General features: G+C 35.3%; 1 protein-coding gene across 6 annotated transcripts in view; it reads right to left on the bottom strand.

The window, feature by feature from the left end:
* NF1 (neurofibromin 1) overlaps window positions 1-26,369 on the bottom strand; it is a 261,641-nt gene that overhangs the window by 159,647 nt on the left and 75,625 nt on the right. For all 6 annotated transcript variants that reach the window (XR_009530430.1, XM_060082451.1, XM_060082452.1 and 3 more), the window contains 4 exons: window positions 14,631-14,804; window positions 14,037-14,159; window positions 13,707-13,781; window positions 8,566-8,697 (listed from right to left, as the gene is read on the bottom strand). Coding sequence is in view for 5 of the 6 variants with exons in the window: in XM_060082451.1 (XP_059938434.1) it covers window positions 8,566-8,697; window positions 13,707-13,781; window positions 14,037-14,159; window positions 14,631-14,804 (504 nt within the window). In the remaining variant the exon portion in view is untranslated. The remainder of the gene's footprint in view (window positions 1-8,565; window positions 8,698-13,706; window positions 13,782-14,036; window positions 14,160-14,630; window positions 14,805-26,369) is intronic.

Genomic DNA, 26,369 nt, shown 5'->3' with positions numbered 1-26,369 from the left:
GGCTCACGGGCCCAGACGCTCCGCGGCATGTGGGATCTTCCCGGACCGGGGCGCGAACCCGTGTCCCCTGCATCGGCAGGCGGACTCTCAACCACTGCGCCACCAGGGAAGCCCTAAAAGCTTTAATATAAGGTTGACTCCTATGTTAAAAACAATTTTCCAAATGTGAAAATATTAGAGATAAAATATTTATTCTATAGCTCTCACAGATACATACAGTGAGCAACTCATTTAACAAAACATCTCACACAGGTATACACAAATATTTCATAGAATCAATGATGTTATCAACTGTAAGATGCATCATCATTTTATGTACCACAAGGAATGAAAACTCACTGTCAACTGTAAGACATCATACAAATAAGATGAACCCCAATTTCAGAAATGTTAAATAGGTACTTCTTAGAATTGATGAAATATGCTATACAGGCAAGCTCTGTATTTAACAGTTTAACTGTAAGATTTTCTTTTTCCTTTAATGGTATTCCATCTCTCTCAAGTTACAGAATGCATGTATTTTGCCTGAAGAACACTGATAAAACAGAGAAAGAATTCTTTGAGAAAAATTAAATCAGGGAAAATGTGTCTCACTTACAGAGATACTACGGCAGATGCTGTGTTAATACTATAATTATGGATGTTATTCAACCGGAAATCCAACAATTATATTCTGGATCCAATACCACCTTTCTATCTATTCTTACAAAACATTTCCCCTTTTCCTTTATTTATTTATTTATTTTTGCTGTGTTGGGTCTTTGTTTCTGTGCAAGGGCTTTCTCTAGTTGTGGCAAGCGGGGGCCACTCTTCATCGCAGTGCATGGGCCTCTCACTATAGCGGCCTCTCTTGTTGCGGAGCACAGGCTCCAGATGCGCAGGCCCAGCAGTTGTGGCTCACGGGCCTAGGGCTCCGCGGCACGTGGGATCTTCCCAGACCAGGGCTCGAACCCGTGTCCCCTGCATTAGCAGGCAGATTCTCAACCACTGCGCCACCCGGGAAGCCCCCCCTTTTCCTTTAAAAGGAAATAAAAATGTATGCTTTTGACATGTATGTTTTTATATGCAAATACAAAGACAGGAGAATATCCAGCATCTATGGACTCATAATAAAAATGTCCTTGTAAAAGGCTGAACTTCAAAGGTAAAAAGTAGAGATGCATATCTATAACATACAGCAATTATTGTCAATGTTTACGTGTGAGAAATGCATTTGTTATTATGCCCGAGAACACTGGAGGTTTTTGTCCTCAGTGTGGAAGAAAAACTATCTAATGTACTACAGGAATGTCACTACAGAAAATAAATAGCAAAACTTACAAATACAAGTTGCTTTTATATTTATAATCCCACAACAAACGTCTTACTAAATATATTTAATAAATGCTGTTTTTACTGTTTGCTCCCATTAAACTTCTTTTCATTCTAAGTCGAAGTAACACCGTAGATCAAGGTAAAACTTTCATTAAACAAATTTATTTATTAAAATGTCACTAAGTGTAACTGTTCTTCCATGATGCAGCCATTGCACAGGAAAACGGAGCAGAGAACAATTAGCTGATATAAAAATTATCTATTTATTTAACCATTTCCAAAAAGTAAATAATAGTTTGATTATATCATATCAATCTCAGATAGCAGCATACAAATTTTGTTCCAGCATGGCTGCCTAATACAAAATGTAAAACTTGAAAAATTCTACACCACTCACAATTATTAACTTGAAATAGACTAAAGACTTAAATGTAAGACTTAAACTAAAGACATAAAACTTCCAGAAGAAAACAGAAAAAAAAAACTCCTTGACATGAGTCTTGGCAATTATTTTTTTTGTATATGACACCTAAAGCACAAACAACAAAATACCAAGTGGGGTGTTGTTTTTCAAACTAAAAAGCTTCTGCACAGGAAAAGAAATGATTAACAAAATGAAAAGACAACCTAGGGAATGGAAAAAAAAATTGCAAATCATAAATTGGTAAGTGGTTAATATCCAAGATATGTAAAGAATTCACGTATCTCAACAGCAAAAACCAAATAATCCAATTTTAAAAGGGGCAAAGGACACGAATAAACATTTTTCCAAAGAAGACATACAAACAGACACATGAAAAGGTACTCAAATCACTAACCATAAAAAAAAAAAATCACTAACCATCAGGGAAATGAAAATAAAGTCACAATGAGCTATCACCTCACACCTGCGACAATGACTACCATCAAAAAGACAAAAGATAACAAATGCTGGTGAAGATGTGGAGAAAAGGGAACCCTTGTGCACTACTGGTGGGATTTAACTGGTACAGCCACTAGGGAAAACAGTATGGTGGTTCCTCAAAAAATTAACAATAGAATTACCATAAGATCCAGCAATTCTACTTTTGGGTATTTGTCCAAAGAAAATGAAAACACTATGTCAAAGATATATCTGCATGCCTATGTTCACTGCAGCATTACTTACAATAGCCAAGACATGGAAACAAGTGCCATGAAACTGTGGTACACACACACACATAATGGATGATTATTCAACCATAAAAAAGAAGGAAATCCTGCCATTTGGACAACATGAGTGGACCTGTAGGGCATTATGCTAAGTGAAATGAGTCAGACAGAGAAAGACAAATACTGTATGATCTCACTTATATGTGGTATCTTAAAAACAAAACAAAACAAAAAACAAACTCATAGAAAAAGAGCTCAGATTTCTGGTTACCAGACACAGGGAGTAGAGGTTGGGAGAACTGGATGAAAATGGTCAAAAGATACAAACTTTCAGTTATAAGGTAAATAAGTACTGGGGATGTACAACATGATGACTATAGTTAACACTGCTGTATGGAAAGTTGTTAAGAAAGTAGATCCTGAGTTCCCATCACAAGGAAAAAACCTTTTTTTCTTTTTTTTCGTATGTATATGAAATGATGGATGTTAACCTAACATATTTTGGTAATCATTTCACAGTATATGAAACTTAAGTTATTATGTAGTATATCTTAGGCTCATATAGTGCTGTGGGTCAATTATATCTCAATAAAACCGGGGGAAAACTCATATAGTGCTGTGGGTCAATTATATCTCAATAAAACCAGGGGAAAAAGACTTGAAAAATTTAAATAAATTTTTCAATTCAAATACCTTTTAATTAGTAACCATTAGTGGGTTACCTAAAGTCAAAAATAACATGCTAAAGAAGAAAGATATTTCTTGGCTAGAAATGTAAGAAAAATAAACCATCCATTAGTTTATTAATTAATCTTCCACATTGCAAATAATAGCAGGAATCCAACCTGGTATACGCACATTGGCCAAAGAGGAAAGGCAGTCATGCCCAGGAAAAAGTTCATGAATTAGAGTACTCAGGTGTTTATGAGGGGCCGAAACCATCTGTTAAGTTAATTAAGGCCATTACTGAATTATATTATATTATACTGAATATAATTATATGTGCTGAGCCAGGATCCCCTTTAAGAAGGAAAATTTTTGTGCAGAATTTACACATATTATTAACAGGGTATCTTATTTTTAAAACATAAATGATTAGTGCTGAGATAAATATCTCAAATTTTTAAAAATACTACAAAAGTACAAAATGGAGAAGCTACGGATCAATGTTCATATGAAAAAGGCTAAAGAGTTTAAATGATTAAAAGCTTAATCTAAAATAATGCAATCTTTGACTGTTTTAGTAGAAACATCATATGCAGACACAGCAGGTTAACAGTTTTCATCAATTATTATACCGCATCTAGAACACTAAACTCAGACCTTAATATGTCATTTTCATTGAAAAAAAGCAATGAAGATTCTTTCCAGAAGAGAAGCATACCAGATGGAGGAGGGTTTTGAAAGCAGATCAAGTAAGAAATTCAACAAATATGTACTAGATGCCTACGACATGCCAGATACTGTTCTAGGGACCAGGAACTGGGTGCTGGACAAGCCAGACAAGGCTCCTGCTTTCATCAAGCTAAAACAAGGGTAGGGGAAGACAGCTGAAGAACTGGAAAGACACTGGACTGAATGTTGACTATTTACTAACCATGTGATGATATGTCATTCATTTAACAGTACTTGTGCCTCAGTTTCCTTAGCTGTAAAAACAGAGGAAACAAAGCACATACCTACACACACTTTTAAAGAACCCTTAGCAGTACAGTATAACTTTATTCAAATATCTGCAGTGCTGTCTTTGTGTGCGTGTGTGTGTGTGTGTATGGATCTTGTTTTTTTTTATTTGATCTCCTGTGCCACTTTTTTTTTAATTGGAGTATAGTTGCTTTACAATACTGTGTTAGTTTATACTGTACAGCAAAGTGAATCAGCTATACATATACATATATCCCCTCTTTTCTGGAGTTCCTTCTCATTTAGGTCACCACAGAGCACTGAGTAGAGTTCCCTGTGCTATACAGTAGGTTCTCATTAGTTATCTATTTTATACATAGTATCGATAGTGTACATCTGTCAATCCCAACCTCCCAATTAATCCCACCCTCCCTGTAGTGCTGTCTTATGGAAGAATCAGAAGGGTTCTATAGAGCTCCAAAAAAAGAGAGAGGATCATGATAGCTGGGAGTGATAGGGACATGAGTTGATCTTGGTTGGAGAAAGATTTTTAAATACTTGGATCTTCACAGAAAGAAATTTATCCATATCCAAAATACAGAGTAGTTGTAAAGCCTAGAAACACATATTATTTTAACTTGACACAATGAAATCCTTGATTACTTCTGCAGCAAACGGAAAGCTAAGGTTTATCAGAGCCACAGATTATCTGAGGCAATGAAAATAAGGACAACCCACTGAACATATCATGTCATACAGTGGTTCTCAACTTGGGGCAATTTTGTCCCCCAGGGAATATCTGAAAAATGTCTGTAGACATTTTTGTCTTTCATGACTGGCTGGGGGGCAAGAGATGCTACTGGTGTCTAGTCGGTAGATGCTAGAAATGCTGTTAAACATCCCACAATGCACAGGACAGTCCCCTACAACAAAGAATTAACCATGCCAAAATGTCAGTAGTGCCAAAGATGGGAAACCCTGATGTAAAGTATCTCTAAACCATTTATTATGTATATTTGACTGTTTCCAGACTTTATGGGCACTGTAGTTGGCTCTTCATTAGAAGTTTTCAAACAAACCCTATAAGACTGGCATCTCTGTGACTGTTTAGCTCATCATGCTTCCCTGGCATTAACAATGTGCTTGGCAGCTAGCGGAAATTTGATACTTCCTATGTTTGTTGTCAGACTGTTCACTCACCAGGCTTAAGAGAGGTAAGATTCACCTTAAGGATCATCCAAATTGAAGCATTTTCTTATCCTAAAAAATTATTTCATAGTAGATTTGATGATTATTTTCCCTGATAAGAGTATCAGCCAGAGCTTGGATGGGAGGGGAGTTTGGGGGAGAATGGATACATGTATATGTATGGCTGAGTTGCTTTGTTGTACACCTGAAACTATCACAACATTGTCAATCAGCTATACTCCCATATAAAATAAAAAGTTAAAAAAAAAAAAAAGAGTATCAGTGAGGAAGCCGTCCCTTGGCCATTATGTACAAATACAAAAACATAAAATTTCACGGACTTCCCTGGTGGCACAGTGGTTAAGAATCCGCCTGCTGGGCTTCCCTGGTGGCACAGTGGTTAAGAATCTGCCTGCCAATGCAGGGGACATAGGTTCGAGCCCTGGCCCGGGAAGATCCCACATGCCGTGGAGCAACTAAGCCCATGAGCCACAACTACTGAGCCTGAGTTCTAGAGCCCGCAAGCCACAACTAATGAACTCACGAGCCACAACTACTGAAGGCTGCGCACCTAGAGCCCGTGCTCTGCAACAAGAGAAGCCACCACAACGAGAAGCATGTCCATTGCAACGAAGAGGAGCCCCCGCTCACCACAACTAGAGAAAGCCCGTGCACAGCAACGAAGACCCAACACAGCCAAAAATTAATTAATTAATTAATTAATTTTTTTAAAAGAAGAATCCGCCTGCCAATGCAGGGGACACGGGTTCAATCCCTGGTCCAGGAAGATCCCACATGCGACGGAGCAACTAAGCCCGTGAGCCACAACTACTGAGCCCACATGCCTAGAGCCCGTGCTCCACAACAGGAGAAGCCACCACAAAGACAAGCCCGCACACCACAACGAAGAGTAGCTCCCACTCACCACAACTAGAGAAAGCCTGCGCGCAGCAACAAAGACCCGATGCAGACATAAATAAATACGTTTATTTAAAAAAATATATGCCTTAAAAAAATTTCACACACATGTATACATATAAATACATGGATATAAACAGCTTAAGAAAGATTTTTGAAAACTATATATATATACTGATACTTTCAGAGAATAATTAGAAATAAAAACTAAATTCTTATCACAGGTGTCCTGGGACCAAAAGTAAGTCTAGTTATGGCTTTTATGAAATACTTATCATAAATAGTGTGTATAGTATATAGCTCCTAGGATCAGCTAATAACTAGGGCTAAGAAGTAAAATAACTTCTAAATACGGGGAACATTTTCAGACTACCAATAAAGTTTTGTTTTTGTTCAAAAAAATAATTTAGTTTCATTTTCTTTCATTTTTCTTACAGACAGCTGGTAAATTAGATACTGAAGTCAAATTGGAAATGAATACCAACTTTCCACCAATTCCTGTTACTGGTGGCCATTAATTTTCTACTGAAAGAGGCAGAAAACTTAAAAGTCAAAGCTCTGGGACTTCCCTGGTGGCGCAGTGGTTAAGAATCCACATGCCAATGCAGGGGACACGGGTTCGAGCCCTGGTACGGGAGGATCCCACATGCTGCAGAGCAACTAAGCCTATGTGCCACAACTACTCTGAGCCTGCATTCTAGAGCCCGCAAGCCACAACTACTGAGCCCACAAGCCACAACTACTGGCCCACCTGCCACAACTACTGAAGCCCACACACCTAGAGCCCATGCTCCGCAACAAGAGAAGCCACCGTAATGAGAAGCCCACGCACCGCAACGAAGAGTAGCCCCCGCTCTCCACAACTAGAGAAAGCCCGTGCGCAGCAACGAAGACCCAACACAGCCAATAAATAAATAAATTAATTAAATTAAAATTAAAAAGTCAAAGTTCTAACTTCCCAGAGGATATCTGGAATGAATAAATAGGTCAGTAAATAATTTTTAAACAGTTTATTTTAAGTCATTTTCTAAAACTTTTAAAAAATGAATGTCAAGTTAATAACATTTAAGTAGCTATTATTTATGTTTATCTCCAATTAATTTATACTTGGATTGAAATTTTCATTTTTTTTTAAAATTAAGTACTTGGCATTACAAAAACTAAAGATAACTTTGCATTTTATTTAATAAAACATGACTGCCATGCTCTTTTGGCTATAATTTTTTGGGCTAAATAATCCCAAAATATATGGTATAGCAAACTTCTCTATTTGAACATCTAAGATAAACAATCCTCAGAAACAATGGCTGACAACTGGATCAGAGTGAACTAGAACTGTATAAAACCAAAATATTTTACTGACTGAGGGAACTTGGAAAAAGAGATGTATGCCAGGAAGAAAGCTGTTTAAATTATCTTTTAAGTGTGAAGTGGCTAATTTACTATTAAAACCAATAGGTGAAAACATGCCACATTTTCATGTGAAATGACGTGATGTGACTAAATGGTAACTATACACAGAAAAGTCAAAGAAACCAAGGACTTTTCTGAGGTAGTTACAATGGTCATACATACAGCCACAGAAGCCCACTGCCATGCAAAACAGTGACCGGTTGGCATCTGATCATGTGAGAGACAGTAGCCAAAAAGAATAGAAAATAAGCAGCAGAAGACACAGCACTACCAATCCATGTCAAGAGTTGCCATGTATAATACGCCGGCTATATGTGAATACCAAGAAATGGCTTCTACCATCTTCTAAATTGGTTCTATATGAGTTTCCAAATTAAGAGTATTAATCTGTGAAAATGCTTATTTGAAAATATCTACTTTTATTAAGTTTAAACAAAGTCAAACTTTAATATCAAAGTGCCTATCATTTTAAATGTTCAAAGCATGTTTAACGAAATATGAAATATTTTTATTTTAAATATAAACTTTAAATATTATTTGTAATTTCCTGTGTGCAATATTCAGCATCCAATGGGCAAAACTGTGCATTAGTAGGAACATTCACTCTGACCCAGGAGTCAGCTTCCCTTACTCACCCCCAAAAGATGAGGAGCTAATCAAAACATTTTGATTCATAAGGAAAGATTAAAGGAAAAAGAAACTAAAAAAAGAAAGAAAAAGTGACATTCATTAAGATTTTAACAACATTTTGTTAGAAAATATCTCTAAGAAAAGTAAGTTAAACCCACTGAAATACTGGAAAACATACATCATTAACTAGTATTGCAACAATATTGCAGTATTCAACATACCACAATACTTACTGAAAAGAAAGGTCTCATTTGATTTTCTAAAAAAATCAAAACAGCAAGAATGGGATAAAGACACTGAAAATGCAATTGCAAGAAGGTGGAATTCAAAATTCATGATTAATCTTACCGGTGCCATTCGTATCGCTGGGTGTGCTCCACAACCCTGGACTGCTTTATGAAGTGTTTCACCAAACATATTTCGAAGTTCAACTGAGTGACAATATACGGCATCAATCTTAGGCCACCAATCCAATGCAGACTGGAGAAAAACAGAGACCATAAGAAAGGAAAAGTCCAAATTTGCATGAGTTATATGCTCTGGTAATCACTGTAGTTTTATGGTTTATCACTTTGTGAGAAATTTCCTAAGACCATGCAAACACACACTATGATTTCCAAAGTCTTCAAGTAATGTCTTTAATTCAAACACCAAACCATACATCTATTTTAAAATATCATAATAAACATGAAACAAATCACTCACTACATAAGCGTGAGCATTTGAGACTGTCTTTTCTCACTGATAATCTAGTGAATCTGAAAAACAAAGTTTTTAGAGGGCTAATTCTGTAGGCAATCTTTTTCTTTTTTATAAGTTTAATGTTTTATACATTTCAGAAACATATGCATATACAGTATATATTTTCCCAAGGCAAGAATGCTATTATCAGTTTTAAAAGAGATTAGTGGTTCAACACAGTGTTGAAGGAATATGTGATAAACCATTACTTATATGCCTACAGACAAACAACAATGATAATTACAACATGAAATTAGTAAATGAGATAAAGCTATTAGTAAACCTATAATCTTATATTGATATGCAATGATGGCACAATACATAAGAGTACTAATGATCACCACAAAGACAAAATGATCATAGCTAAATATTTTTTTAAAGTAATTATTTTATGTAAATATTTTTCTACAGTTTAACCTGTTTATTTAGCTTTGATTCTAGTTTGTAGTGCCTATTTGATTTGAAAGTGTATCTTTTACTTTTACTTTTAATGAATTAATTACTATATTATGAAAAATGACAATTATGAAAATCACTAAAACTATTAAGTTTGTCTATCAGTGAATACAAAAATGACTGGATGAATTTTCACTACATACAGAGAGTATGCAAGGAATAGGATGACTTAAAATACAGGTTTCCAATTTATAATACTCCTGCTATAAGAAATACCTGAAGGAACAATTTGAAACACTAGATAAGGGGGTGTGATAGCTTCACATCCTATTCCCAAATTCCTTCTAATTTGAAACTAAGCTAATTAAATTCTCAGCATTTAATTTTTTTAGCCATAACTCTCAGAATATTTAGAGTAGCATCAGGTTATATTACCTAAACCCCAAATTTTGGATTACAAACTCTATATACTGGATAGTATACTATAAAACCAACTTATAAAATACAATCAACACTGAACTCCATTTATGAAAAAACTCCTAAGTTATGAGGGAAGAAATACTTTTATTTGGATAGTATGATTGTTTCTATTTTTCTCTCAAACTCTTACTTTATTTACTTCCTAACAAATGATCAAGTTTTATTAGTTTCATTATATAATGAATTCCTTAAATGTTAGTCAATTTGGTCACCTGACTTGCACAGAGCAATCAATACACCTTGATTTCCATATATCTACTAATTTATACAGCTTGTGTTAATCAGCTTGAAGTAACAAAGACTGAATAATCACAAAATGCTTTGAGATAAGAGTCCTCCTCTCTCTACTGACCCTATAGTATCTTGTCAGAAACTGCTGAACTAAAGACATATGCATCCCATGTAACATCCTATCCAAACTACTATGTCATTTTGATAGCTGTTGAAATTGTATCATGGTACCAGGTATACCCTATTAAATAACTTGATTTTAACTTAAGATTTAGTTATTTTCAAAATTTCTATTTTTCATAATCTATAAAATCATTCATTTTAAAGTAAAATTTAAAGATACACTTTCAAATAAAATAGGCACTAAAATCTAGACATTATGTAGTTGGTAAAAATTTTAGTTTTCCAAGCAGTTATTAAATGTGTCCTTTCTGCAACTAGTCAACTAAGGTAGACTTATTCTTTTTTGTCCCTGAAAATTCTAAGTTCATTGCCAAACAAATGGCAATACTTTCATAATATAAGCAAACCATGTGGCAATTCTTCAAGATTATTTCAATAAATTTCACATGCCTTGGAAATAATTTCTTCAACCAAACCCTCTCAATAGAATGAGATCATCTCATTCTCAATATGTGAACTATCCATAAGTAAACTACACTAAACTGCCATAAGGAAAAAACAATACTAAGTACTATACCAGCTATACATGTTCCACTGATGGGAGCATGTTCCACATTTGGTTCATATGTGTACATATTATTTCTTTAATTGCCCAATTATAACAACATATCTAATCTAACCTAAAGGAAGCGTATAAAGATTAAGCACATAACACAGATCTTTTAACTACAATTCATCTCTTATGGCATTCTGTAATAAAAAAGTTGACTATACTACATGTACCATTTTAGAAACTGATAAAAGCTTAAATTATTATCAAATTCAAATAGTGACTGGATTTTCAGATTTCTTAAGAAGAAACAGTGGACTCTTTTAGACCTAAACACAGTACTTATGAACTGAATATGAGTATGTTTCACGAAAGCAAAACAAAACTGCAAACATCATTACTGCTTCTACTTACACTCCCAAAACCACATCAGTAAAACATTTATCTAATTTGAGAATGTGGTAATTTAAAAAAATCTGTGAGCTGGCTGAAAAAGCAAGGAAGAAGAAAACTTATGAGGTGTATTGAACCAAGAATCATTTAAAAGGAAATCTTTTTTTTTTTTTTTTTTGTGGTACGCGGGCCTCTCACCGCTGTGGCCTCTCCCGTCGCAGAGCACAGGCTCCGGATGCGCAGGCTCAGCGGCCATGGCCCACGGGCCCAGCCGCTCCGTGGCATATGGGATCCTCCCGGACCGGGGCACAAACCCACGTCCCCTGCATCGGCAGGTGGACTCTCAACCACTGCGTCACTGTTTGGGGAAGCCCAAACAGAAATCTTATACTACAAATAAATTTAAGATTAGGAGTCCAAATATCTAAGAAAAATTTTATGTGATTTCAAGACAGAATATATCCATAATATCTGCATTAAGTGAGATTCTATAATAGTCAATTCCATAAATTAGCATATTTACTTTATACATAGTCCTTTTCAATCAGAAATTACTTCAGATTCAATATCTCTTAGCCTCAAACCAAAGGAAAGAAAAACCCTAACAAGAAACAATTTATCCAACAATCTATTATAATAGAGTATCATTATCTAAGGTCCAACTATAAAAGATATTTTATAGACTCAAATTTATGTTCCTTTTCAAGCTAGTCATTAAAAGGTTACTAACACTTAATATTTTGAAAGTTAGTCAATATAGGTTTTTCTTTATAAAAATAGATGTCGTATTTACGTGGCCTCTGATACAGACACACTCCACCTTCACACATGCAGTACTCATCAGAGTACAGAAGGATGCACAACCACTTCACCATGTACATTGAGGCATGCATGAAGTACCACTCCAGGCATGCTTTAAACCCACAAAGGAGCAGCTCAGCCACTTACAGCAGTGCCAAGTCCATGCTTGAAAGTGCTCTATATGTTCAATTGTAGACAAAAATAGTTCACAATTAAAGTAACTAGCCACAGAGTATCAAAGAAGTATACACTTGGGTTTATTAAGTACAGGCTTTAAGCATTTACGTAAACGATCCACTCTAGTAAATAGAATGTTTTTAGTATTATACACCAAAGGAGAAAAAAGTAGTAATATTTTATTTCTGAATTACACATAAACATGAAGGGTAAAAATCATTGCTTTTTAAAATTAATGGCCTTGAAAGTAAACCTTAAGGGTACAATGTCTTAGCTCATTACACTGGCAAAAGCAAAATAAAAATGTTTCTAAGTTTTTAATACAAACATACCTTATCTGCAATATCAGATTCATTAAACTTTCCCTTTTGCAAAAAACTGTAGTTAATGTTACTTCTACCTATAACTGATCCTCAACTGAGAGAGGAATCATTCCCTTAGGCATTTTTAGTTATTCATAGTGTCTGGGGGCAGAGATGGGAGAGGAGGGAAGTGGCAAAAAAGGTATTTAATGAAATGAGGACCAGGGATGCTAAATGTCTTCCAATGCACAAGGCAGTCCTGCATTGTAAAGACTGTCCTGACCAAAAATGCTACTAGCACCCCACTGAGAAAAACCAAATGTGTCACTACATAGCTCTATTAATAGTTATTATTCCTCTGCAGGAATGGATAAAAGAAAATGTGGCAGAATTTGATATAGTTCAATATATCCAAGGCAAATGAAGGTGAGAAGGGTATTTTCAACTCACTAGAGACACTCTTTTAAAATGAAATTTGATTATAAAGAGGACAAATATACCTAAGTTATCAATGATTAAAGTCCTTTTTAAGGGAGGAAAACAGGAACAATTTACACTTACGTGTGAATATCTAAAAATGGATAAAAGTGGAGCTATGGTAAATAACACTTGAAAACCTTCAAAATATGATCAGAAGAAGAGAATTTTTTAAATCCATGGTCCAAATCTAATACGGTTACTATCTTTCTACTTGATGTACTCACATCAGAGTCGAAGGTTTCACAAGTACCTTTTAATGAGTTTGCTTATTTTGTCTGATATGCTTTTATATCATGTAAACACCTCTAAGTGTTAATGTTTCATTTGTTTAAGGAAGACTAAAAAGTGCAATCGAATATGGTCTCACCATTTTTTTAATATACATAATGGGCTACAACATAAATACTTCTACTTTTAACTTAAACAGTAAGGTGACAAGTAAGAATGTATCAAATGCTGGGAAAGGGCTAAGAGTATTAAAATAATATGTGAAGAGCTTTGGGATGAAAATGTTAAATTATATGTTCAGTGGCATTGTTCTCAAGGGCTTCTGATCCAAATATCTTTTAAGTTTAATTTTTCCAAAGGATCCTATTAACTCCACCTTCCTCAATAAGGGCCCTGAGGTCAAGATTAAATATGAAAAATACAATTGTATATCAGTTATTAGATAGAATCATGTGTGAGAAATCTTCCTATATCATACATCTAAATTCAAAATCTTTTGTAAACCAAAAACATCTTTCTTAAAAAGAAATAAAAAAGGAGTAAAGAAAAAAAAATTTAAGTAATTTAGCAATACCTTTTGGACTTACATTGGTGATGATTCGATGGAGGGAATTTACCAGCACATAGTGAAATGTAGAAGGGGAATTCTGAGCCAGGCAGATCTACAGAGGAAAGAAAAAAAGTGATTATTACTTCTATGAGAAAAATATATAGTAATATATATGAGGACAAAAGGAACAACAAAAAGAAAGTTTTTTTAAAAATAGAATAAATTTTTAAGGTCTTGAAATTAACTTTAACATATAATAATAAGCAATACTGATAAAGGTGTAATCTATTCATTTTTCTACTCTTTTCACATTTAAAAGGATCAACAGCATCAGTAAACACAACTGGATCAAAACCAATGCTCTCACCTTAAAGTGTTGGTTGTTGTGAGGGCTTATACGAAAGCAAGAAACAAGGCAGTCAATCATTAGATCCACATCTGCAGGCTGACTGCCTCTTGAGAATGGTTTACTTGGATTAAAAAGCAGGTTCTATGAAAATCCCAATAGAAAACAAAAGCCTTTAAACAGTCATGCAGTATTTTTTCTACTAGTTTTTAATAATAACACATCATCCACACAGATGGCAGTAACATTTAGTTCCCAGATAAAACAAAAAGCACTAATATTGTGCTTCATCAGTCTGACAAAATTCAAAATTCTTACTATACCATATATGGTTCCTTTCAGGCCCAAATTTCTACATTATTTTAAACCCAAGTCTGAATATTTATGCTAATTTAAGAAAACGGGTTCATTCTGTGTTTTCTTCATATTCTAAGCCACCTTATGTAGCCGGAGGAACAGTAACAAAAGCAGGTCCTAAGAATTTAATAAAAGAAGACTCAGAACTTCTGTGTTGCAATGATCTTTGACAGTGATCTAGTATACTATTTATACTACAAGTTTATTCTTCATTTAACGTTTTTTAAGTTTGTATAAGAGAAACAATAAGCATGTTACCTTAAGATCAACCACCATGGACTGAACTAGTAAGAAGATGACAGAGTTATCTTCCCAATTGATGTAAGTACTTGCTTTACACAGTTTGACACAGGCGATTGCAGCGCTTTCAGTCAGCTGCCTGCTTCCTCCATGGCCGGCAAGTGCTTTTCGTAGACTGTCCAGAAACAACTTCTACAAAATTCAAATACAGCAATTAGATAATATGTGAAGTTTCTTAGATTTCAGACTTACTTAATAAAGTAGCAAATTAGCCTCTAAAAATTATACTCTAGAAATATATAATTGATATATTGATATTTGTGGTTTTAAATTTCATAATTTAAGTAGCTGTCATCATTTAAATGTTTCTTGAATCCAAAAACAGGAACCTGTTCTTCCCTTTCTTTGTTGAATTATTAAAGGAACATGAGAAAACATCCTTCCCAAACAATGTAGTTGACTTCCCAACCCTGAATTTAGCTGATCAAATTCTCTTTTTTATATTATCTTTAATTTCTAAATATTATACTTTCTTGGTTACTGTCTATCTCAAATTGTTCCATCTTTATCTAAAACTCCAGGCTACATTAAAGCTTCAGCCTTCTAACTAAGGATATATCTAAGGCTGTTCTATTGCTCTAAATTCCACTCCTCATAGAAAGTTATGCATTCTTGTGATCTCAAGCCCTCTCTACAGCTCATTAACAAATTTCTCCCTTTGGCCTTACTCCTAACTGAAAATAATACATCTATACTTACACACATTCTCAATATAACATGCCAAAAGCTAAACTCATGCAACAACAGCAGAATATACATTCTTCTCAAACACATAGGCAACAATTTCCAGGATGGACTATATGTTAGGCCACAAGTCTTAATAAATTTAAAGAGATTAAAAATATATATATAATCTTTCTGATCACAATGAAATGAAACTAGAAATCAACAGCAGAAGGAAAACTGGAAAATTCACAAATGTGTAAAAATTAAACAATACCCTTGGTCAAAGAAAAAAAACACAAAGAAAATTAGAAAATATCTTCAGACAAATCAAAGTAAAAATACAACATACCAAAATTTAAAGAAAACAGTGCTAAGTGGAAAATTTAGAGCTGGAAACTCTTGCATTAAAAAAGGAGAAAGTTCTCAAATCAATATGAAATAGAGAATAGAAAAACAGGGGAAAAATCAACAAAATCAAAAGTTGGCTCTTTGCAAAGGTCAAGAAATTTACAAACCTTTAGCTAGATTAAGAAAACTCAAATTACTAAAGATCAGAATTGAAAATGAGGACATTACTGTTTTTACAGAAATAAAGATTATTACACTATGAAAAATTATACACCAACAAACAGGATAATCCAGACAAATGGGCAAATTCCTAGAAACACACAATCTACCAAAACGGACTCATTAAGAAACAGAAAATCTAAATAGAACTATAACTAGCAAGGAGATGAAATCAGTAATAAAAAACCTCCCTACAAAGAAAAAGCCCAGGATCAGACGGCTTCACTGGTGAATACTCTATCAAGTATTTAAAGAAGAATTAACACCCATCCTTCTCAAATACTTCCAGAAAATTAAAGGAGAAGGAACACTTCCTAACTCATCCCACGAGGCTAGCAATACTCTAATATGAAGGCCAGACAAAAACACGGCAAGAAAACTATGGACGAATTTCCCTTAAGAATATCTATGAAAGAATCCTCAACATGAATTAGCAAACCAAATCCAGCAGTATAGTAAGAGGATTATATACCATGACCAAGTGGGATTTATTCCTAGAGGACATGAATGGTTCAACAACAAAATCAATCAATGTAATACATCACATAAATAAAATGAAGGGAAAAAAATCATCACCAATGATGCAGAAAAAGCATTTGGCAAAATTCAACACCCTCCCATGACAGAAACACTGAATAAGCTTCCTCAACATGATAAAAGCTATATATGAACAACCCATAGCTAACATCATACTTAATGGTGAACAACTGAAAGCTATTGGTCTAATATTAGGAACAAGATATGGACGCCTGCTTTTGCCACTTCTATTAAACATACTAGTGGAAGTTCTACGCAGAACAATTAGAAAAAGAAAAGGAAATGAGAAAAGAAAAAGAAATAAAAGTCATCCAAACTGGAAAGGAGGAAGTTATCTCTGTTCTCAGATGACATGATCTATATGTAGAAAACCTTGAAGATAACACACAAACACACAAAAAGCATGTTAGAGCTAATAAACAAATTCAGCAAAGTTGTAGGGTACAAAATCAACACACAAAAGTCAACTGCATTTCTATACACCAGCAATTAACAATTTAAAAAGGAAATTAAGAAAACAATTCCTCTTATGAAAGCATCAAAAAGAATAAAATACTTAGGAATTAACTTAACCAAAGAGATGAAAGACTTGCACAATGAAAGCTATGAAACAGTGCTGAAAGAAATCAAAGAAGATATAAACGGAAGCACATCCCATGTTCATGGATTGGAAACTTAACACTGTTAAGATGGCAATACTATCCAAAGCACTCTACAGATTCAGTGTAGTCCTTATCAAAACCCCAATAGTGTTTTTTGCAGAAATAGAAAAACCCATCCAAAAATTCATATGGTATTTCAAAGGAAGCCAAAAAGCCAGAACAATCTTGAAAAAAGAAGAACAAAGTTGGAAGACTCAAACTTCCTGATTTCAAAACTTACTACAAAGTTACAGTAACCAAAACTCTGTGATACTGGTATAAAGACAGACATATAGACCACTGGAATAGAACAGAAAGTGCAGAAAGATATCCTCGAATATATGATCAAATTCAGTGGAGAAAGTAGTTTTTTTCAACAAAGAGAGCTGGAAAAACTGGATGTCCACATGCAAAAGAATGAAGTCAGATCCTTCCCTTACTCTGTATACAAAAATGAACTCAAAATGGATCAAAGATCTAAACAACTAAAACTATAAAATCCTATAAGAGAACATACAAGACAATCTTAACAACACCGAATTTGGCAATGATTTCTTGATATGATACCAGTAAAAACACAAGCAACAAAAAATAAACTGGACTTCATCAAAATCAAAAAACTTTTGTGTATCAAATGACATTACTGAGAAGGTGAAATGACAATCCACAGAATGAAAGAAAATATTTGCAAATCATATATCTGAAAAGGAATTAATATCCACAATATTTAAAGAACGCCTACAACTCAACAACACAAAAACACTGTGAGTGTACTCAACACCACTGAACTGTATACTTAAAAACAGTTAAAAGGGTAAATTTTTTGCTACTTCACCACAACATAAATAAGTAAATAAAATTTTAAAAGCTAAACTCATATTTCCTCTGAACCAACTCCCACTTTGGACTTCCCTTTGATCAGTCTCAAACACTATTCTGCATATCTCACCTCTAACTCTAATCTTTAGACTTTTCCTAATTGCCTAAGAATAAAGTTGAAACGCAAACTGGCTCACAATGTCTTCCAGATTATTCACATCTGCTCTTCATCTTCACTTCTTGTAACTGCCTGTGTGAACCTTCCACGCTCTAGCTAACTTTTCTGAACATACCTTCAACATTTTTATATCCATTTTCTTGATTACCCTGGCTTGAACAACACTCACTTTCTTTCTCTAATCTAAATTCCTTTCTTATTTCAAGTTCAACTAAGGTTCCACACCTCCTCCATAAAACTTTCCTAACTATCCAAGCTTCATCTGAATTCTTACAGCATATATAGCCTGTATTATTATCCTAGTAAACAGGTACTCTTGATAAATAACTTTTTATCCATAAAGGAATAACGAGGACTTCCCTGGTGGTGCAGTGGTTAAGAATCCGCCTGCCAATGCAGGGGACATGGGTTCGATCCCTGGTCTGGGAAGATCTCACGTGCCGCAGAGCAACTAAGCCTGTAAGCCACAACTACTGAGCCCACGTGCGCCTAGAGCCAGTGCTCCGCAACAAGAGAAGCCACCGCAATGAGAACCCCGCGCGCCGCAATGAAGAGCAGCCCCCACTCGCTGCAACTAGAGAAAGCCCACATGCAGCAACAAAGACCCAACACAGCCAAATATATATATTAATTTATTTATTTATTATTATTTTTTTAAAGAAATAACTGGGAATTCTAGGGAGACAGCAGTCTTAAGCTATCCTTGACTGCTGATCTCTCCTCGAGCTCCTTTATTCCTTGGTTCCCATGTTCACCTCTTCTTCCTGGAGATATAGCCATATTTCTCAGCCTCTCTTGCGGTTAAATGTGGCTATATGACTGAGTTCAACTAATGAAATGTGAATGAAAGAGATGCATGCTATTTAAGGGCCTGACCCATAAAAATCCTCAGCATGCTTTTTTTCTATGTTATCTTTTTCCCTCTGGCTCTGACAGAATGGAAACAACTCCCACAGAAGCCATGTATGGAAAGTGGCAGTTGTTGCTGACCAAGGTCCTAAGAAACCACAAAAAGGAGGACTGTCCTACAAAGCTACTCAGTTCGGCTGCTCAATACTATTTCATTAAGTATAATAAAGTTCTATTTGGTTGAGCCATTATACTACCTACCCTAATACAGTAAGATAGTAATACAACTAAAAATAATAAAAAAATTTAGAAACTGAAAAATAGAACTGCTTTCCATACATAGTCTGCAGTCTAGGATTGGTGTAAATGAAAGCCTGATCCGATCTGTTTAGGGTTCTATTTGTTTGTTGTTTGTTGCCTTGCTTGCTTTATAATAAAGCACTACACATGATTACCAAAGCCTGGAAGGAGTTCTGCCACATTGCCAAAGTCAACTGGCTACCTGTGGGAGGCCAGCCAGCTAAACCAAGCATTTCTCACAGCATACTATCTCAAGCCACCTACACGGTAGTTCTAAGAGTGGTATTAAAGATTTGCATTAAATTCTGGGTCCTACTAAAATTAAACACATTCTACTCTGCTGACCATGAAACACCTTTTTACACAAATATGTATCACAATTAATTTTTTTAAATCACAAAAAACTAACAATTTGGAAACTATAAAACATTCCTCTAAGTCGAATATGGCAATTAAGCAAGAGAAATTAGAAATTGGAAATTACTAAAATTGAGGAAACTTCATCTGAAAACCAAGACTGCTGCTAAAAAGTAAAATCCAAAGCCTTACAGATACTTGTACAATTTTTTTAAAAATTGCAAATAGATGAACTAAACCATTACCTCAAAAAATAAATGTTAGAAAATATAAAGTCAAAATGCCAGGTTTGGGGCTTCCCTGGTGGCGCAGTGGTTAAGAATCTGCCTGCCAATGCAGGGGACATGGATTTGAGTCCTGGTCCAGGAAGATCCCACATGCCATGGAGCAACAAAGCCCATGTGCCACAACTACTGAAGCCCGCGCACCTAGAGCCCATGCTCCACAGGAGAAGCCACTGCAATGAGAAGCTCACACATCACAACGAAGAGTAGCACCCGCTCACCGCAACTAGAGAAGGCCCACGCACAGCAACGAATACCCAATGCAGCCAAAAAAAAAAAAGCCAGGTTTTAAAGACCAATAGAATAGATAAACCCTAGTAAACATGAATGAGGAAATATGAGACATATTAGAAATAAGGAAAGAGTTATAAACATGGATATTGAGGAAAATAATTAGAAGAGAATATATAAATATTATAAACAAACATTGTGTCTATATATTTCTATATTACAAATAAAATATGTAGATATAGATATACATAACTCCTTGCTGATAAAATTGAAAAATATATTTCCTAGCAAAGAATAAACTGTCAAAAGTAACCTTAAAAGAGACAAAACTTTCTCAAAAAATTAAAAATAGAATTTACATACAATCCAACCATACCACTTCTGTGTATATATGAAAAAGAACTGAAAGCAGGGTCTCAAAGAGATATCCGTATACCCATGTTCACAGCAGTATTATTTGTAATAGCTAAAAGGTGGAAGCAACCCAAAAGTCCAGGAACAAATGAAACTGGATAAACAAAATATAGTATATAGAGTCAATGGAATATTACTCAGCCTTAAAGAAAGGAAATTCTGACACATGTTACAAGGTAGATGAACCTTGAGGACATTATGCTAAGTGAAATAAGACAGCCACAAAAAGACAAACACTCTATATTTCCACTTATATGAGGTATCTAGAGTAGTCAAATTCACTGAGACAGAAGTAGAATAGTGGCTATTAGGGGCTAGCAGGAGGGGACTATGGGGAGTTATTGTTTCATAACAAAATGAACAATGGTTCTTAAACTTCAGTGTGCACAACAATCACTTAGAGGGTTTGATAAAAACAGGTTGCTAGCTGTACCCAACCCCTACAGCTTCTGTTTCAGCAGACCTAGAGTGGGGATCTAACAATTTGCATTTCTAACAAGTTTCCAGGTGATGCTGATGCTGCTGCTCTTAAGACCACACTCTGAGAAGCACTGAACTAGATCTTGATTTCAATCTCTCTGTCTCATAAAAATTTTAAAAAGTAGACTAGAAGGATATATACCAACCCTTGACAGTAGCTGTTCCCAGGGAAAAAGGAAAGAAAATGGAATTAGTGGAATCAAAGGGGACTTGAGTTTTATCTGGAATTAAAGAAGAATTTATGCAACTATTATTTGTTCAATTTTTAAAATCATATGTAAATAGAAAAAAGATAAGCAATATATCATAATGTTAATATGAGTATGGGTCATTGTTATATTTGTTGTACACTTCAAATATTTATGCTAAAAAAGATAACATGGTCAAAAGAAATGATGGTCTGGAAAAAATATTTACAACCAACTGAAAATAATGGATTACTGCTCCTAATAAACAAAAAATCCCATTAAGCTCTACCCACCACCAGTCCCTCCCATCAGGAAACTTACACAAGCCTCTTAGATAGCCTCATCCACCAGAGGGCAGACAGCAAAAGGAAGAACTACAGTCCTGCAGCCTGTGGAACAAAAACCACATTCACAGAAAGATAGACAAGATGAAAAGGCAGAGGGCTATGTACCAGATGAAAGAACAAGATAAAACCCCAGGAAAAAACTAAATGAAGTGGAGATAGGCAAACTTCCATAAAAAGAATTCAGAATAATGATAGTAAAGATGATCCAGGACCTCGGAAAAAGAATGGAGGCAAGGATCGAGAAGATGCAAGAAATGTTTAACAAAGATCTAGAAGAATTAAAGAACAAACAAACAGAGATGAACAATACAATAACTGAAATGAAAACTACACTAGAAGGAATCAATAGCAGAATAACTGAGACAGAAGAACGGATAAGTGACCTGGAAGACAGAATGGTGGAATTCACTGCTGCAGAACAGAATAAAGAAAAAAGAATGAGAAGAAATGAAGACAGCCTAAGAGACCTCTGGGACAACATAAAATGCAACTACATTCGCATTATAGGGGTCCCAGAAGGAGAAGAGAGACAGAAAGGACAAGAGAAAATATTTGAAGAGATTATAGTCGAAAACTTCTCTAACATGGGAAAGGAAATAGCCACCCAAGTCCAGGAAGCACAGCGAGTCCCATACAGGATAAACCCAAGGAGAAACACACCAAGACACATAGTAATCAAATTGGCAAAAATTAAAGACAAAGAAAAATTATTGAAAGCAGCAAGGGAAAAACGACAAATAACATACAAGGGAACTCCCATAAGGTTAACAGCTGATTTCTCAGCAGAAACTCTACAAGCCAGAAGGGAGTGGCATGATATACTTAAAGTGATGAAAGAGAAGAACCTACAACCAAGATCACTCTACCCAGCAAGGATCTCATGCAGTTCAATGGAGAAATCGAAAGCTTTACAGACAAGCAAAAGCTAAGAGAATTCAGCACCACCAAACCAGCTCTACAACAAATGCTAAAGGAACTTCTCTAAGTGGGAAACAGAAGAAAAGGACCTACAAAAACAAACCCAAAACAATTAAGAAAATGGTAATAGGAACATACATATTGATAATTACCTTACACATGAATGGATTAAAGGCTCCAACAAAAAGACACAGGCTCACTGAATGGATACAAAAACAAGACCCATATATACGCTGTCTATAAGACACCCACTTCAGACCTAGGGACACATACAGACTGAAAGTGAGGGGATGGAAAAAGATATTCCATGCAAATGGAAATCAAAAGAAAGCTGGAGTAGCAATACTCATATTAGACAAAACAGACTTTAAAATAAAGAATGTGGGCTTCCCTGGTGGCACAGGGGTTGAGAGTCTGCCTGCCGATGCAGGGGACAAGGGTTCGTGCCCCGGTCCATGAAGATCCCACATGCCGAGGAGCGGCTGGGCCCGTGAGCCATGGCCGCTGAGCCTGCGCGTCCGGAGCCTGTGCTCCGCAAAGGGAGAGGCCACAGCAGTGAGAGGCCCGCGTACCGCAAAAAATAAATAAATAAATAAAATAAAATAAAATAAAATAAAATAAAGAATGTTACAATAGACAAGGAAGGATACGACATAATGATCAAGGGATCAATCCAAGAAGAAGATATAACAATTATAAATATATATGCCCCCAACACAGGAGGACCTCAATACATAAGGCAACTGCTAACAGCTATAAAAGAGGAAATCAACAATAACACAGTAATAGTGGGGGACTTTAACACCTCACTTACACCAATGGACAGATCATCCAAAATGAAAATAAATAAGGAAACAGAAGCTTTATATGACACAATAGACCATAGATTTAATTGATATTTATAGGACATTCCATCCCAAAACAGCAGATTACACTTTCTTCTCAAGTGCGCATGGAACATTCTCCAGGATAGATCACATCTTGGGTCACAGATCAAGCCTCAGTAAATTTAAGAAAATTGAAATCATATCAAGCATCTTTTCTGACAACAACACTATGAGATTAGAAATGAATTACAGGGAGAAAAATGTAAAGAACACAAATACATGGAGGCTAAACAGTACGTTACTACATAACCAAGAGATCACTGAAGAAATCAAAGAGGAAATCAAAAAATACCTAGAGAAAAATGACAATGAATACATGACAATCCAAAACCTATGGGATGCAGCAAAAGCAGTTCTAAGAGGGAAGTTTATAGCCATACAAGCCTACCTCAAGAAACAAGAAAAAACTCAAATAAAGAATCTAAACTTACACCTAAAGGAACTAGAGAAAGAAGAACAAACAAAACCCAAAGTTAGCAGACGGAAAGAAATCATAAAGATCACAGCAGGAATAAATGAAATAGAAACAAAGAAAACAATTGCAAAGATCAATAAAACTAAAAGCTGGTTCTTTGAGAAGATTAACAAAATTGATAAACCATTGGTCAGACTCATCAAGAAAAAGAGGGAGAGGACTCAAATCAATAAAATTAGAAATGAAAAAGGAGAAGTTACAACAGACACCATAGAATACAAAGCATCTTAAGAGATTACTACAAGCAACTCTATGCCAATAAAATGGACAACCTGGAAGAAATGGACCAATTCATAGAAAGGTATAACCTTCCAAGACTGAACCAGGAATAGAAAATATGAACACACCAGTCACAAGTAATAATATTGAAACTGTGATTAAAAATCTTCCAACAAACAAAAGTGCAGGACCAGATGGCTTCAGAGGTGAATTCTATCAAACATTTAGAGAAGAGCTAACACCCATCCTTCTCAAACTCTTCCAAAAAACTGCAGTGGAAGGAACACTCCCAAACTCATTCTATGAGGCCACCATCACCCTGATACCAAAACCAGACAAAGATACCACAAAAAAAGAAAATTACAGACCAATATCACTGATGAATATAGATGCAAAACTCTGCAACAAAATACTAGCAAACAGAATCCAACAACACATTAAAAGGATCATACACCATGATCAAGTGGGATTTATCCCAGGGATGCAAAGATTCTTCAATATACGCAAGGAGAAAAAGGAGAAAAACCATATGATCATCTCAAGAGATGCAGAGAAAGCTTTCAACAAAGTTCAATACCATTTATGATAAAAACCCTCCAGAAAGTAGGCATATAGGGAACTTAACTCAACATAATAAAGGCCATATATGACAAACCCACAGCCAACATTGTCCTCAATGGTGAAAAACTGAAACCTTTCCACTAGGATCAGGAACAAGACAAGGTTGCCCACTCTCACCACTATTATTCGACACAGTTTTGGAAGTTTTAGCCACAGCAATCAGAGAAGAAAAAGAAATAAAAGGAATCCAAATAGGAAAAGAAGAAGTAAAGCTGTCACTGTTTGCAGATGACATGATACTATACATAGAGAATCCTAAAGATGCTACCAGAAAACTACTAGAGCTAACCAATGAATTTGGTAAAGTTGCAGGATACAAAATTAATGCACAGAAATCTCTTGCATTCCTATACACTAATGATGAAAAATCTGAAAGAGAAATTAAGGAAACACTCCCATTTACCACTGCAACAAAAAGAATAAAATATCTAGGAATAAACCTACCTAAGGAACAAAAGATCTGTATGCAGAAAATTATAAGACACTGATGAAAGAAATTAAAGATGATACAAACAGATGGAGAGATATACCATGTTCTTGGATTGGAAGAATCAACACTGTGAAAATGACTATATTACCCAAAGCATCTACAGACTCATTGCAATCCCTATCAAACTACCACTGGCATTTTTCACAGAACTAGAAAAAAATTTCACAATTTGTATGGAAATACAAAAGACCCCAAATAGCCAAAGCAATCTTGAGGAAAAAAATGGAGCTGGAGGAATCAGGCTCCCTGACTTCAGACTATACTACAAAGTTACAGTAATCAAGACAGTATGGTGCTGGCACAAAAACAGAAATATAGATCAATGGAATAGGATAGGAAGCCCAGAGATAAACCCACACACATATGGTCACCTTATCTTTGATAAAGGAGGCAAGAATATACAGTGGAGAAAAGACAGCCTCTTCAATAAGTGGTGCTGGGAAAAGTGGACAGCTACATGTAAAAGAATGAAATTAGAACACTCCCTAACACCATACACAAAAATAAGCTCAAAATGGATTAAAGACCTAAATGTAAGGCCAGACACTATCAAACTCTTAGAGGAAAACATAGGCAGAACCCTCTATGACATAAATCACAGCAAGATCCTTTTTAACCCAGCTCTTAGAGAAATGAAAATAAAACAAAAATAAACAAATGGGACCTAATGAAACTTAAAAGCTTTTGCACAGCAAAGGAAACCATAAACAAGACAAAAAGACAACCCACAGAATGGGAGAAAATATTTGCAAATGAAGCAACTGACAAAGGATTAATTGCCAAAATTTACAAGCAGCTCATGCAGCTCAATATCAAAAAAACAAACAACCCAATCCAAAAACGGGCAGAAGACCTAAATAGACATTTCTCCGAAGAAGATATACAGATTGCCAACAAACACGTGAAAGAATGCTCAACATCATTAATCATTAGAGAAATGCAAATCAAAACTACAATGAGATATAACCTCACACCGGTCAGAATGGCCATCATCAAAAAATCTACAAACAGTAAATGCTGGAGAGGGTGTGGAGAAACAGGAACCCTCATACACTGTTGGTGGGAATGTAAATTGATACTGCCACTATGGAGAACAGTATGGAGGTTCCTTAAAAAACTACAAATAGAACTACCATACGACCCAGCAATCCCACTACTAGGCATATACCCTGAGAGAACCATAATTCAAAAAGAGTCACGTACCCCAATGTTCATTGCAGCTCTATTTA

Source organism: Mesoplodon densirostris, chromosome 18, assembly GCF_025265405.1.
Source record: "Mesoplodon densirostris isolate mMesDen1 chromosome 18, mMesDen1 primary haplotype, whole genome shotgun sequence".
In the NCBI taxonomy this organism is placed as follows: Eukaryota; Metazoa; Chordata; class Mammalia; order Artiodactyla; family Ziphiidae; genus Mesoplodon; species Mesoplodon densirostris.
The sequence above is the reverse complement of the archived record's forward strand: the minus strand, read 5'-3'. Positions and strand labels throughout refer to the sequence as shown.